This window comes from Calidris pugnax, unplaced genomic scaffold (genome assembly GCF_001431845.1).
Source record: "Calidris pugnax isolate Ruff unplaced genomic scaffold, ASM143184v1 scaffold56, whole genome shotgun sequence".
Taxonomy (NCBI): domain Eukaryota; kingdom Metazoa; phylum Chordata; class Aves; order Charadriiformes; family Scolopacidae; genus Calidris; species Calidris pugnax.
The window spans coordinates 18633691-18647898 of NW_015090839.1; the positions used below are offsets into that span (position 1 = coordinate 18633691).

At 44.2% G+C, this 14208-nt stretch overlaps 1 protein-coding gene across 2 annotated transcripts in view; it reads right to left on the reverse strand.

Annotated features, from left to right (window-relative positions):
• The window catches only part of ZFYVE1 (zinc finger, FYVE domain containing 1), a 30481-nt gene extending 16754 nt beyond the window's left edge, over positions 1–13727 (reverse strand). The window contains exons 1-3 of one of the 2 annotated variants that reach the window (XM_014941711.1): positions 13342–13727; positions 12528–12726; positions 11854–12390 (exon numbers count right to left, since the gene is read on the reverse strand). In XM_014941711.1, coding sequence (XP_014797197.1) covers positions 11854–12351 — 498 coding nt within the window. In that variant the 5' untranslated portion in view covers positions 12352–12390; positions 12528–12726; positions 13342–13727. Of the gene's footprint in view, positions 1–11853; positions 12391–12527; positions 12752–13341 lie in introns of both variants that reach the window. The other variant, XM_014941710.1, reaches the window with a different exon arrangement.
• Between the last annotated feature and the right edge of the window lie 481 nt (positions 13728–14208).

Genomic DNA, 14208 nt, shown 5'->3' on the forward strand with positions numbered 1-14208 from the left:
AAAATAAAAAACAGCCAGTGTGCCAAAATATAAGAAATAACCAGTGTGCCAGATTATGGTTAGGTACAGTGTTCAGAAAGAAAAAAAACTGTGGGGCTGCAGTAGCAGCCACGTAGCGTGGAAGAAAACAGGAAATAGAGAAATCAAAATGCTCTCAATAGAATCTTTTCTGGTGTCTGTGGGAGACCATCAAGATACACTCAGGTTACATGTGCAGAAGAAAGGGTCTGTTTTTTCAGTAGCTGTGATTATTAGCTTGTTATCAGGAAGGTAGTTTAGATGACAGACACTGTTTCTCTTAGTGTCTCTGGAGATGTCTCTGTGGATGAAAGGAAGTTCTTGGTTCACAGGATAGCTCCTAAAAACCACTCACAAATTTGATAATATATTATGTGTATGTAAGCAAAAAGGAATATCATAATTTATTCTCCAAATTGTTTTGTTTTTAACTCCCACCTCCCAAACTTCTTCCCATAAGGGTGGCAGACCCTCTTTCTGACAGAATCCGTGGTTATGGACTCCCTGGACAGCACTAAGAAATATCAGTCTTCAAACAGCTGTTTAAGTATTGGCACAGCAACTAATACCTAAGGGCTTTTAGGCAGCACTGGTTATTAGATATCAGTTTGGGAGAGTTTGTGGAAGGGGCTGAGTCAGTAATATCAGAAGACACAAAGGACAATAGGGACCACAAGGATAAGGGTAGCTCTGCAATGCATTCCCACCAGTAAGAAAGGGGAAAGAGTAAGAAACAAACTCAGCTCAGCTTGGGACAATTTCGGCTGCAGCAAATGCAAATGTCCACACCATCAGCCTTCTCTCACATTCAATGTACTTTAACAACTGATGCCAGGGCAACTTATTGTGGGAAGAATAGCTGGATTGCTGGGCCAGACAGAAGAAAAGTTGGTTCCAGACCAATAATCCAGATCACTCCAGCTGAAAAGTTACACTGAATGTCAAATTAGACACCCAAAGCACTGAACTGTTACCCCCTTCCAAGGCTCTAGACTCTTTCAGACTTTCTTGCAGAACAGAACTCAGGAGTGATTCAGACAAACAAGTCACCCAGGAGCACAAGAATGCACCCAAATCCAGCTAGTCCAACATTGTGTCTCACAGGACCCGGTAATAGGCGAGAAAGAACAAAGAGTAAAAAGTTTCCTAGCATGCTTTACCAGCTCTCAGTAGTCAGACGTCAAAGGACTTCCCAAGCAGTGGCTGTACCTAGTTTGGTAGAGAACCAGTAGACCTATCCTCCAGGAGGTTGCCTAACCCCTTTGTGAACTTAGAGTTTTGGATCCTGCAACATCCCGTTACAACATCCCCCCCCATGTGGGGGATGAAACAAAACAAAACCCCTAAATTCCATGTGGGGGATGAAACAAAACAAAACCCCAACCTAATACAAACACACCCCCCCCCAAAAAAAAAAACAACAACCCAACCTTTCCTTTTGTTGAATATATTTGTATGTCATTGGGTGTTCCTTGCTCTTGTGCACTTTTCTTTAATCACCGCTGAGCACAGGGATGACACTCTCAAAGAACCATCCACAGCAATCACCATATCAGTAGTCAAATTTACTTCCCTTGAGCAAGTTCCTTTAAGTCATTTAAAGTCCAAGTGGGTGTAGCAAGTGTCAAAGTACTAATCCCCATTGGGCTCAAGTCCCACTTCGTTTTGCTTCTCATCTGTAAAGAAATTTGCATGGTACCACCTTCTGCTGCACGTGCAAAGGACTCATATTTCCATAGGTGTGTCTATTCCCACATTGCCCAAGAGATCTACAGCTCTGACATGAACAGCAGAGGGTAAATACAAAACCTTTCTTAAATTGCACAGCAATATCAATTAAGAATGAAAACTTTGCATGTCTAACCTAAGAGAAGAGGTATATCTTTCCAACCCCTTCTCTATTTTGCCATTTCTAGTACCAGAGTCTCATTTACACTTTTATGTAATAGCTCTTAAAAGCAGATTCTCTTCTAGAAATGACAGTATTTACTCTATCATAGGTTAGAATCCTAGTTAGCCTTCTTTTGTAGTTTTACCTATATTTCTGTGAGCAACTGTCATCCAGCCCCCCATGCAGTCTCCCCACCCAAGTTGAGCTGAACTGAAGGTGAAGGTCTTCAGCAGGAAAAACAGAGAACTTTGCAGCTAAAATCCTCTCTTCAAAGGACACAAAAACTCATACCACACTGCTGTGGAACACATCTAGATCTGAAGCCTCCTTGTCACCCATACTTGGACATCTATTATATCTAACATAAAATGTTTCCTAACCATAATAAAAGTAGAACTATTTAGGAAGAGACAAGAAACAAGAACTGCTAAACTGACATTCCTGCCTACGAATTTCTTGGAAACACTGTTATTAAAACAATAACATGTTAAAAGCTTAGGAACAAACTCCAGAAAATAGAACAGAATTTCCAATGACCTGTACTCATACAACTTTACATCTGCCTCCAGGCAAAACAAACACGTTTAGAGAATCAGACATTTTTGCCATGGTTTTCTCCTTTTAAAACATTTTATAAACCCTTTAAGGTTTGCTAATATTCACAGAAGCAATGCACAAAGCCAGAGCCATGCCACGACGACACAATAGCTCAAAACAAAGATCAAGAGCACTTGGCATAGTATTCAGAGTGCCTTCATTTGCTAGTCTTACACTGTCATTCTGACTTACATTGGCTCTTTTGTTGTTGCATTTTGAAATCTTACTCTTTGCTTGACCTGATTTTAACAGAGTATTTCTAATAACTGAAATACTTACATTTTCTGCAATTAAGAAATATACTATCATATAAATAATTAAATTTATGAGTCATTAAACTTGTCTGACAACCAGCACATGACAGTATCTTCTGATACACATCCACTCTATCTATAAAGAGGGTACAAAATTAACATAGTTTTCAATGAATGGAAAAAATAAGCTACAAGATTTGTAACAGCCCATCCAAATATATACCAGCATAAAATCGGAAACATCTGAAACAAATCAGCCTTCAAGTACAAGCAGTCAAAACAATCAAGTGGAAAAAAAAAAAAAATAATACTATTTCCCTTGAAGCATTGCTTAATACTGGCAATAGAAGCAATTCTGCTTACAGTTCAGAAAACATTTTTAAAAAGATAATACATACAAGAATTCAAACACCTGAAATCAGAAGGAGAAATGGCAAAGCAAGCCAAAATAAGATCTGCAACCTTTTAAGCAGCCCTGAACTTCTAAAACACAAAACTGAGACAATTTTAGGTAACTGATCTTCAGGACAAAGTATCATATCAATCATTAAACCTGGAATCAGAACAGATCTGCCAGATCTGCTCACCTCAACAGACTTCTAAATTTTGGCAGTTGTGTTTTAACTCTAAAAAACTGAGTTCCTATCCAGTGGTAGATTCACACAAGAGTCTTATGGCTGCACGGCTAAAGCTCCTACTGAGAGGTTATTATATCAGAGTTTCAGTGTACATTGAAAACAAACAAGACAGAAAGCTATAAAGCAGATTTCTTCCTTTCACTATAGCCTATGAGACAAATTTGAGAAGAATAACCTGCACCACAGTACAGCACTGCCACCAAAATTCCCATCTCTGCAGACCTCACAATCACTCCTGGAAAGGCAGTGCATGAATGCAGAGAACTCAAGTGCAACAGGCTGATAAAAAAGGGAGCTGGTAGCTCCTTGGTTTTGCCCCAGAAGAAACTTTTGTTGGTATTCCCAAATGTTTCTTGCTACTGAGTGAGAAAACTGATTGGATTGCTCCATGTGAGGAACAGAAACTCTCTCCTATAAAACCCACAACATCAATAGAGTCATGAGAGGGGCTCTACCAAAATCTGAACCCTGTTCCTGCTAAGATCATAGACTAATTCAGGCTGGAAGGGATCTCACGAGGTCATTACTACCTCCTAGCTTTTAGAGGCCTCCACACAAGAGAGGATTTTGATCATAAGCAAGTGCTCAAGAAGAATCAAGGCTGACTTTTAAGTCCAAGCAGCTCTAATTCCCTACCTTAGATTGCCTCCTATACCTTTTCTTCTGCATGACTTCCCACAGAAAACGTCATTTATGCCATTACTTGAGTCTTTCACATATAACTTAAACATAGTCATATTTGATAGAGAAACAAGTGCCTCTAAAACATAGATTTCCTAAAAGTTTGATGACAGTAAACAGCAGTGTAGAAAAGAAAGGCTCTAATAACCTTTCCAAGGAAAAACCTTGTCCCTTGTCCACTCCACACAGCCCCCAAGATACAATACAAAGCTGAGCAGCTATGCCCATACTTGCTAACCGGTAAGCACGCTGGCTGGTGCGTGATAGCACACATACTGCTTCTTACCCAAAAAGACAGAAGATGTGGATAAGCATTGGATAATGGGAGCCAGACATCTCAGAAACTAGACTTCATTAATTCTACTGCTCAAAGAGTTACTTGTTACTATGTAAAGATTTTATAGTAGCTTGAGAGAGTTTTCCAACAAGGGCTACGTCAATGGACTAGCTTATAAAATTGCACGTCATACCAGTAGTTACAATCTGGTATTCAGGAGTAAGTTATTGATCATTGACCCAGCAAAGACTTACTGTATTTATCATTATTGTTCTCGGTAATCTCCTAGACTTCAGCCAAGCTGACAGTGGACACCATTTTCAGGATCAGAGTCCTACAGAGCCTCAAGCCCAAATTGGGTGACCTGACACCAGATGCAGTGAGGGCAAAATAAAGGAGGGGACAGACACACCCTGAGGATTTAAGATCAGGTTCCAACACTCCTCCTCAGATCCTGCTTAACAACTCTACCCAAAGAGAGAGACCCTATTTCAAAGGTTTTAAGACAGTGGTGGAAAAAAACATAAGGAGATGGTAGGTAATCCAATTTGATTGGACTCCTCCCTAACACAAGAGGCAATACTGACTGAAATACTGCTATTACCAGATAAGCTACCCTTGTAGATGACAGCTGAGTAATATGAAATTGCTGAAAACAGAAGACAGACTAGACAGAGTACTACCCTGTTTGCTAGCTGAAAAACTACTTTTGCAAGAATACAAAATTAACAAGGTAAATGCAATTGCTGCAGAAAATAGCACTAATTTAAGAGTGTCATCTAACTCCTAAAGAGAACAGTAAACAATGAGGCAGAAATCATTATTCTGTATCTCAAGTACCTTGCAAGATCTCCACGGATGTTAATTTAGCCACACAGCCACCCATCACCACACCAACGTCACAGCTGTAACAGCAGAGACCACATCCAGGCGAAGAGACTTGCCCAGAAGACAGCAAGTCAGTGAGCAAGTTCATGCTGTGAGTACTAGGTCTTCCACAATACTAAGTGTAACAAGATTACCTGTGTGGGCACTATTTTATGCCACTACCCTTGTTAAGAGGGGCTTTTACAAACTTACTTGTATTACAGTTCCAGTTTCCCTAGAAAATAGTTACTCTGGTTATTTTTGCAATGACAGGGTGTTTTGGCAGGCAGGCCAAAGGACCATGAAACTTCTGCCCTTACATAATCCCAAAGAAAGGCATTGACAACCCAGGTCAAAAAAGTGAAAGGTGTACTGCAGCAATATCTGCCTCCTGGTGACCCCTCCAGAAGTGAGAAAGTGGAGGAGATGGAAAAGACAGAAGGGCTGGAGGACAGCAAGCTGCCAGTTCCCTCTCCTCTCTTGAACGCACCCCAAAGCACTCACATCCTGCTTCTGCTGGCAGCACCCAGGAGCCCAAAAGGATTCACTGGACAAACACAGAGAGAGGTACAGCAGGGGAAGCACTAGAACACCTCCTTCTCCCCAGCAACACCATTTAGTTCAGGAGCTCCTTAAATCAAGCAGTGGGTAATTTCAGAGTGGCTTGCTACCAGCTTCTCTCACCCATGACATGCTCTCCTTTGCTTCCACCCCTGCACTCATGTCAGCATATGGACAAAAAAGACAGGAAGCAAAAAAAGAGATCTGACTTTAATTACAGCCCAGGAGAGCTGCATCATTAAGAAAGTGCAAGAGGAGTTCCAGAAAAAAAGCAATATTTAGAAGTAGCTATGTTCAAATCAGCTAGGAGTCAGCCTGAGACTGTCAACGGAGCTGTGCATTTGTTGAATGGATGGCTCCTCTCCATCTTCTAAAAATATTCTTCAAAATGCTGGTATATGTCCAGTGGAACAAAGAACACTCCTAACCAGCAATTGCTAAGTGTTTTTTCTACTACTTCATTCCAAGGACAGAAAAACAGTGCACTTCAGTGTAGGACAGGGAACTGCAAAACTGATAACAGACTGGGATGGGAGGAATACTGAAAAACAGCAAAGTAATAAGGAAAAAAATCCTGGAGTGTAGGAACCAGCAAAGTCCCAAAAATACTTCGGCAAGAAAACATCTTTGAAGCACAAAGAGGAGAAAAACTCATCAATAGTATAGCAACAGCGATGATGGACAAAAATCCAGATCACACTGACCTAAAAAACTCGGATCCTTCTACACCACTTCTTCCTCCTTTACATCCGTGGCAAATATACCAGCTGTGACTCTTCAGTTTACAGGATACAGACTAAAATTCCCAAAAACTTACAGCTGACTGTGCTACCCTAAAGCACAAAGCAAAACCATTCCCCCAACAGCAAATCAAGCAACATTGTCATAGGAACTATTTGCTAGACAAATGCTTTTCTACTACAGAGGCAAGCAATAAGATTTAAGTGATTGTGATCTTCTCTTAGAAGACATGTTAGCTTGCATTGACTGACAAAGAATACTTGACTAGAAAAAGCATTCTTACAGACTCTCCATTCTCTCATCCCTAGAAATTTGGGCAGGCTCAAATCTATAGGTAATAAGCAAAAATCACAGTACTTTCATCAGGTTTACAGTGAGAGTGAGAAAAGCAAAGCATCCAGCATCCCTGAAGAGTTATCACTCTGTAGCTGTAACTTTTTAACACGAGGGGACAGAGGAGACACATGGACTATTGTGCTGGTGGAGACTGGTTATTTAATGACTGCATAAACTAGTCTGCATTTAAATAAGGGCTACGGGTCATTCTGCGTCATCCAAACTGACTGCAAAGCATTACATAGATCCTGCTCAGTATTTGCTGAGAGGAAAAGCTTAATCCTTTATGTGTCAAACCCTGCTAGCTGGAATAAGAAGAACTCAAGGAAAGCGGCTGGATTTTGGAAATTGAGATGTCTACTGGCAAAACAGAAAGACCCTGCTAACTGAAGAAAGGGAGCTCATAGTGAGTATCTCAGGGGAGACCCAGTAATAAGTGTATGCTCCTTCTCCTACATAAAATTATACTGCTGGGAATATTATTTTTGTGACTAGCTAGAGGAAAAATTTTATTTTCTTCCCGTCTCATTTGTAAGACAGCTACAAAGTCAGTACCTTCTATTTTTCTTTGTGAACCAAAGATAGGATAATTTCTTGTGACAGACCTAGTTTCTGGTCAAAGATCAATAAACTCTGAGGCAGACTAATAACAATCAAGCATGTCCCCTATCTTCCAGGGTCCATGAAAGGCTTTCTCTACTTCTATAAAGTATATGTGGCGAGTCCTTCATTAGGCCTTTCCAAAAAGTGTTATCATAGAAGCCACTAGTGACACTACAACCAAGTTCTGATCTTGTGGTAAGAACTCTCAACATCTGTTCCCCAAGATAAAAATACCAAATTGTTGTTATGCGTTGTTGAGCATGTCTTTTTCCCCACCTCAGAAGTAGTAGTAAATAAAGTTCACTGTACGATCAATACATAACTCTCTCCTTTATGCTAAAGAGTTCCATTGCAAAAGTGTTGTGTAAAGACACAGGAAAAATGGATACTGTCCCAGAAACTGCATAAACATAAGTACAAGAGACAAAGGCAGACATGCGGAAAAGTTCAAGAGACAGTGACACAGTATTGGGACTTGAAACAACTATCCTAATCTGACTCATGTTTTTATTGTTGTGTTTTGCTTATTTTTCTTAATAGTTCCATGAGTATAAGGGAGTTTTTTTAAAAGATCAATGAATTCTGTAAGTTCTTAAGTGAAAGGCCTCCGGTGTGCAAGGGGCAGCACTAGTGACAGCACAACGATGCTTGTTTGAAAATTCAGCAAGTTAGAGATAAGAAAGGAAAAGTGACATCTTGACGGAGCAAATCAGGAGATTCAGTTGAGGGATCTACACACATAAAAGACAGCACGTAGTTTGAGTCTAACATGGCAAAGAGGAGATGTGGAAGATGTAAGGAGAGCAGTGACAAGACCAAAGCAATTGGCTGAGGAAGTAATCCCCACAATACCACTCAGAGTAGAGATGAGCAAAGAAGAGAGACTATGTCAGAGCCAATTAACAAACAGATGCTGCAGTTACCAAGAACAATTCAACTGAAGTCTCAACTTTAGATATGAAATAAATAGGGCCAAAAGTTCAATACCTTGTACAGAGAGACTGCACAAAACAGCCTGAGAAAAAGGACCTAGAATGGGCTCTAAACTGCAGGTGATGCCAATTTGTAAAACATGGGCAAGATTCATTTTCTCATAGAAGAAGTCAATAAGATCTTATAAGGGGCAAAAAGTACTGGAAGAAGGAAAGGAAAATTTGTGGTGTAGGTCAAGGTGGCCAGAGCCTAAATCACAAGAGTTGCAAAGCATCACGTTGTGTGGCGTGTGAGACAGGTGGTGAAGGACTCCATGAGGAACAACCTCTCTCTCTGGTTCTTCCACAGGCTTGCAGTGCAAACTTGGATTTAACCTTTAGCAGCACTTGCTTAACATGAGATAACCAATCTCTTTTGAGGTGCTCAGCTACAGTGCTGTTATGATGAACATCACAGCCAAGCTTACATTTCACAGACAGAGAATTGATGGTAGCTTAAGTTCCTACACACAACTGCTTCATAAAATGGGACCTTTCCTGACTAAGTGGATTTGAAACAAGCACAAGAAGTCCTCAGTTTTCAGAGCTTATGGTTATGTCTGCAAAGCACAAAAAGCTCTAAACTAGCTTTGAGCAGGCCAGCACATCTGTGCAACATGGCACAAAGACAATTATGCAGATCTCAAAATTATCATAGCTGTATCAGTGCAGTGCTGAGCTCAAGCTGAGAATCTCCACCTCTCAGCTAAACTAATTTGTTCAGGCGCAGCTCCTTACAGATTAATCTACATTCCTTCTGACTCTGGAACTAGCTCAGTTCTTGCTTACACACTATAACTGTCCTTCAGTTAGAGCTACCACCTCCAAGAAGCCAACAGGAATGATGAGATGAAACAAACCAACTTGAGTTTAACAACTCCAAGTTCCAAAGGAAACAAGAAAAAAAATCTCCTTGCCTTGTGTTCCCATCTCATTGAACCCTTGCAAGTTAGAGGTTTGTAAACATGTATATATCACCTCTCAATCCATCCTGTTTGCTCAGTAGCATAACTAGTTCTGCCTCATTTTGTAGGACTAGCATTTAACATTGCTACGGCAGAATCTACCCTGACAGCAAATCAGCACGTTCCTCTCTTATTTCCTAACTAATGCAACAATCTTCAAGTTCCAAAGGTCAGAAAACAGACAGTTAAAGATAGCTGGACTCCATAATTCTAACAGATCCTTCTCCTGTCTGCTCAAGCTTAAAAAGCCACATTCTCAAACTCCCTATCTCCACATTTCAAATAATTATTGTTTTGGCATTTTTGGAAAAAAGTCGGCTTAAATAAAGAGTATTCTAAGGATTTCTCCCCAGGTAATCAGCAATAATCTTACTAATGACAAGCACAAAAGAAAAAGACTAAGGATCACTTTCCTATAGCTAAATTGGCTGTTCAGTATTATCAAGAGCAAAAGATGCTACGCAAGATGTCCTCAGAGCTAGCTAGTCATCCGGCAGCCCTCTCTAAATAAAGGTCCTCATGCTCACTAGCGAAACATCACCATAATAGCAAGCACTCTTTAAGTTCCAGCTGCTGGAAAATATTTTAATTGAAATTTCTCAAACTGCTTTGAGACTGGCTGTGAGATGTCATGTAAGTATTCAGCTATGAGGAAGAGAAGATCACTCCAAATGGAAGAACTCTGATTCAACATCTTGGAAGTTAAGCAAGATCATTTCTAGAGAGCTTTTTCAACCCTCTTCTGATCAAATTGCTATGATCTGTTAAAGGACCGTTGCTGTCCCAATAAGGAAAGCTGGCTTTATTGCCCATGACATTTAAATAGCAACGCACTTGCTTGCAAGAGGCAGCCAAAAGTCTGCCTCAGTAAGACTTACAGATTCACAAGTGTAAGGATAACTTAAAATGGTGCAACCACACACAGTCACTGCTTGCAAGTGGCTTTCCAGGACAGGCCTGCTCTAAGGCATTTCAGAGCTTCCTATAGTGGCCAGATGAATATTACTGAAAAGTCTGTGTCTAACAGTAATAGGTGCATCTGCCATGCATTTCAAAGAAATGTGTGTGCACTTTGGGGAGGTATACAAACTTAGGGCTCCTACTACACCTGAAACTCAGTCACTCATTCCACAATCACTGGTGTCCTGCATAGTGTTTTCTATGTCAGTGCATCATAAGGGCTGTCATCCTTTCCTCCTTTTCCACTCCAAAAGGCAGGAGAATTTGTCAGTCAGTACACCTCAACTGACCAAAATGTGATCCAAGTATCTTGCATCTATTGTATGCTACAGTACAATTACAGTGTACACCTATATAGAATAAATGCAAGAAACTTGGGTCACATTTCCTTGCAATGCGTGGCAGACATGTTGACTGTTACTATGACAGCTACAAATAACTAATCTACCAACAATCAGGACATCACAAGTTTTCTTACTGCTGGTAACATGAATATTAAATAAAATTACAGCAACCAGATATTGAGTCTTCAGATGACTATACATTTTCTTTCAGTGCCTCCTGAATGAGGTTTAACATGAAGGATGCAAACTAGAAGCCAGAAGACAAAGCTGAATTTTTAGTTGTGTAACTAACCTGCTCTGCGACTTTCACAGGTTGCTCTTTTTTAATTTGTAAAGTATTTTTATATCTGTAAAGTCCTTATGTTTACCAAATGTAAGGGCGAACAGAAAAGTTAATTAACTGCATATATTCGATATTAGACCCTCTAAAATAATGTATCCTGAGAGGCTGTTCCCAGTCAACTAGTATTTCTATCATTAGGCCTACCCTAAATTGATGGCCAGTTTCCCCCTCTTTCAGCAAAAGGTTAACAGAGATCAACATTTGTGACAAGCAATATAGCTTAACCATGGTGTCAGTAGGACTTGGATGGCACACTTTAGACCCTTATTTCTACCTTATCCTATTCCTAGAAGTCAGATAGATTTGCTGATGCTGAAGAAGGGTAGCAGGGGGCTACAGGCTTGCATTAGCACTGCTTGGTACAGTGCCCACTCCTAGTCATACGGTAGGACATTGGCTGCCAGCACTCCCATTTGCAGGATATCTGCTGCAATCCTCTCCGTTCAGTTTTGTTCAGGAATGATCAGCATCCTGCACAGAGAGCTCTTATCTTGGTTGCGTGTGTCTCAGTACAGAGCCAATTCTTTCACCAGCTTCGCTTACCAAGCCTCTTAGAGGAGGCTTTTGCCACACGTAAGGTTTTAATGAACTTGACCTTTTGAGGAACTCATGAGCAAGGCCACTCCAAGGCACTGTGTCTTTTTGGCCCAAGATACTGACTTGGTGCCACTTAACTAGCTATCCTAATTTTGCTACTGTTGCTGTCGGTCACGCTCCAAGTATTAATCATGCATCACAGCAGCCTGTTAGACTAAGATAGAAAATAAAGGATCTCGCCTGTTCAAACAGACCACAGCAGTTCTTACCTGAATCTCCTCAGTTTCATCCACCAAGAGGAAACTCACAACTTTCTCTGTCATCTTCCTTCTCTTGGTCTCCTCATCCATCCCCTCTTCCTCTTCCTGCTCTGGGGCTTTGCTGGCATGGTACACAGTGACAGGGTGCTTCCTTCTATTCCCCCCGGCATGCGTTCTCTTCTGACACTCCACGCAGAGGTTGATTTTGCACACCTGGCACCTCACGGCTGCTATCTGCCTGGAGCCCGTCATACTGGCGTGCATTATGTTCCCATTGGCACCTTTGCAGGAGTCACAGTACGGGACATGGCCGGGTCTGATACGGGTCCGTTCGTGGTTCCGTAACCTTTCGGGCTGATGCAGCTCTTCTTCGCAGCGCTGGCACTGTAGGCTCCTGCACTCATCACACTCAAAGATTGCTTCATCTGTCCCACTGCAAACATAGCTTTCCTGGCACAGGAGCGTCGTGTTCTGTCCCTTCTCTGCAGTTTGTGTGTGGGCGCTCATCTTCGGATTTCTTTAAAGCAACGTTTTTCCCCCCTGTTTCTGTTTCGAACAATGGTATGGGTAAGAGTCAGTTGCAAAATTCATATTTTCTCAGGGGAAAGAAACACAACAGGAATTCTGTCCACACTTATTTTAAAATAATGAATAGATAATTTTGTAAGATTCATAACACTGACCTGCCTCCTGGGAAGAGTCTTGCTAAGCGCAGATGAAGTTTTTTTTCTCCAAAATAAACTTAAACAATGCAGCTGATTTCATGTATTGTTACACCCGAATGCTGGTGTGTATTCTTTCTCTGCTTGGCTGTGTAAGGTATTTTCAGCGAGGAGAAAGCGCCCGGCCTGGCGTACCTCAGCAGATGGGGCAAGTATTTCTCTGAAGCAGAGCACAGAGGGAGACGCTTGGTGACACAGAGGCAAAAGAAAGGCATTAGAAAGGCACAAGTGCATATATACATGTACCCACACACAGAGGACTGTGTCAAGACTAGAAAATTCTCCACTTTCACTCCCCGGCTAAGCTCCTCCTTCAGAGTTCACGGTATTTATTTGCTGGGAATTTCCTGATGCGCTCCGCCAGATAAACAGAGATCTGCTCTCTTTGTGCGCTCCGTCTAGCGACGCCGGGGAAGGATGGCCACCGCGGCCCGGCGGGGTTTCTCCCCTCCCTCCTCCCCTCCCTTCCCTCTGCGACCAGAGTTACCGAGGCAGGGCCCCGAACGGAGGGCAGCCTGCGCACCGAGCCGCCTTTGTCTCGCCCCGGCCCTGCCTCCCCCACACCGGCCGCCTCCCCAGTCCCCCCCGGCTCCGGGCTGACCCCCTGCTTTCCCAGACCGGCTGCGGGGGGAGCGATGGCCGGGGCCGGCAGCGCTGCCCCAACGGCGGCCGGCACTTGTGGCTGGGCCGTCCGCCGCTCCGGCCCGGCCCCGGGGGAGGCCCCCCGCCACACGGGCCGCCCTTACGTAAGGCCGGTGCCCGCTCCCGCACCTACCTGGGGGCTGCGCCCTCTTGATGCCGAGCAGCGGCCGGGGAAGAAGGGGGGAACCCCCCCCAACACCCGGCTTCCTCCCGGCCGGCGGCGGCGGCGGGCGGGGAAACAAAGGCGGCGGGGCGCCGCAAGCCGGGCTATTGTTTACCAGCCGGCGGCCACCGTTCTTCCCCTTCCTCCCGCCGGCACCCGGTGACTAAGGAGTCGGGTCCCGGCCGCGGCCGCTTCCTCCTCCCTCCCCCTTCCCCCGCCGCGCCGCGCCTCGGGGCGGAGGAGGGGGGGGTGCCCCGGTTCTCCTCCCTCAGGGGCCGGGGCGGCCAACCCGACCATGCAGGCGAGGCGCCTGGGGAGGGGTAAGGCAGGGCAGGACCCGCCGCCCTCCGCCCGCTCCCCTTGTTGTCAGCCGGGATCAGCTGATCGCGGGGAACTTCAGGGTTATTTTCTCACGGCGGAGACGGGAGGGCGGGGGGGAGGCGGAGCGGCGGGGGCAGGCCGGGAGCTGTAGTCCGGGAAGGGGGGGAAGGCCCGGCGCTGCCTCACGGAGAGCCTCCGGCAGGGCTGCACGTCGCCGCGGGGCCTTGCCGCCTCGCCTGCCGGGAGGTGTAGTCCCCGGGACGGAAAGGGGCGGCGAGGCCCGACATGTCGCTGCCGGGGCGGAGCAGGGAGGTCAGAGGGGCGGAGGTGGCGGCGGGTGAACGGGGCGGGGGGGGACGACGACCGTTGTCCCGGAGGCCGTGCCGTGAGGCGGCGCCCCCGGGGAAGCGCCCCGCTCCAGGCCCTGTCGCCGTCCCCTGGGGGGTTTCTTTTCCCTTTGCTTCATTTTCGTGTCCCCCCGCTCCTTCCGCGGCTGGCGGGGTGCGCTGGCGCCGG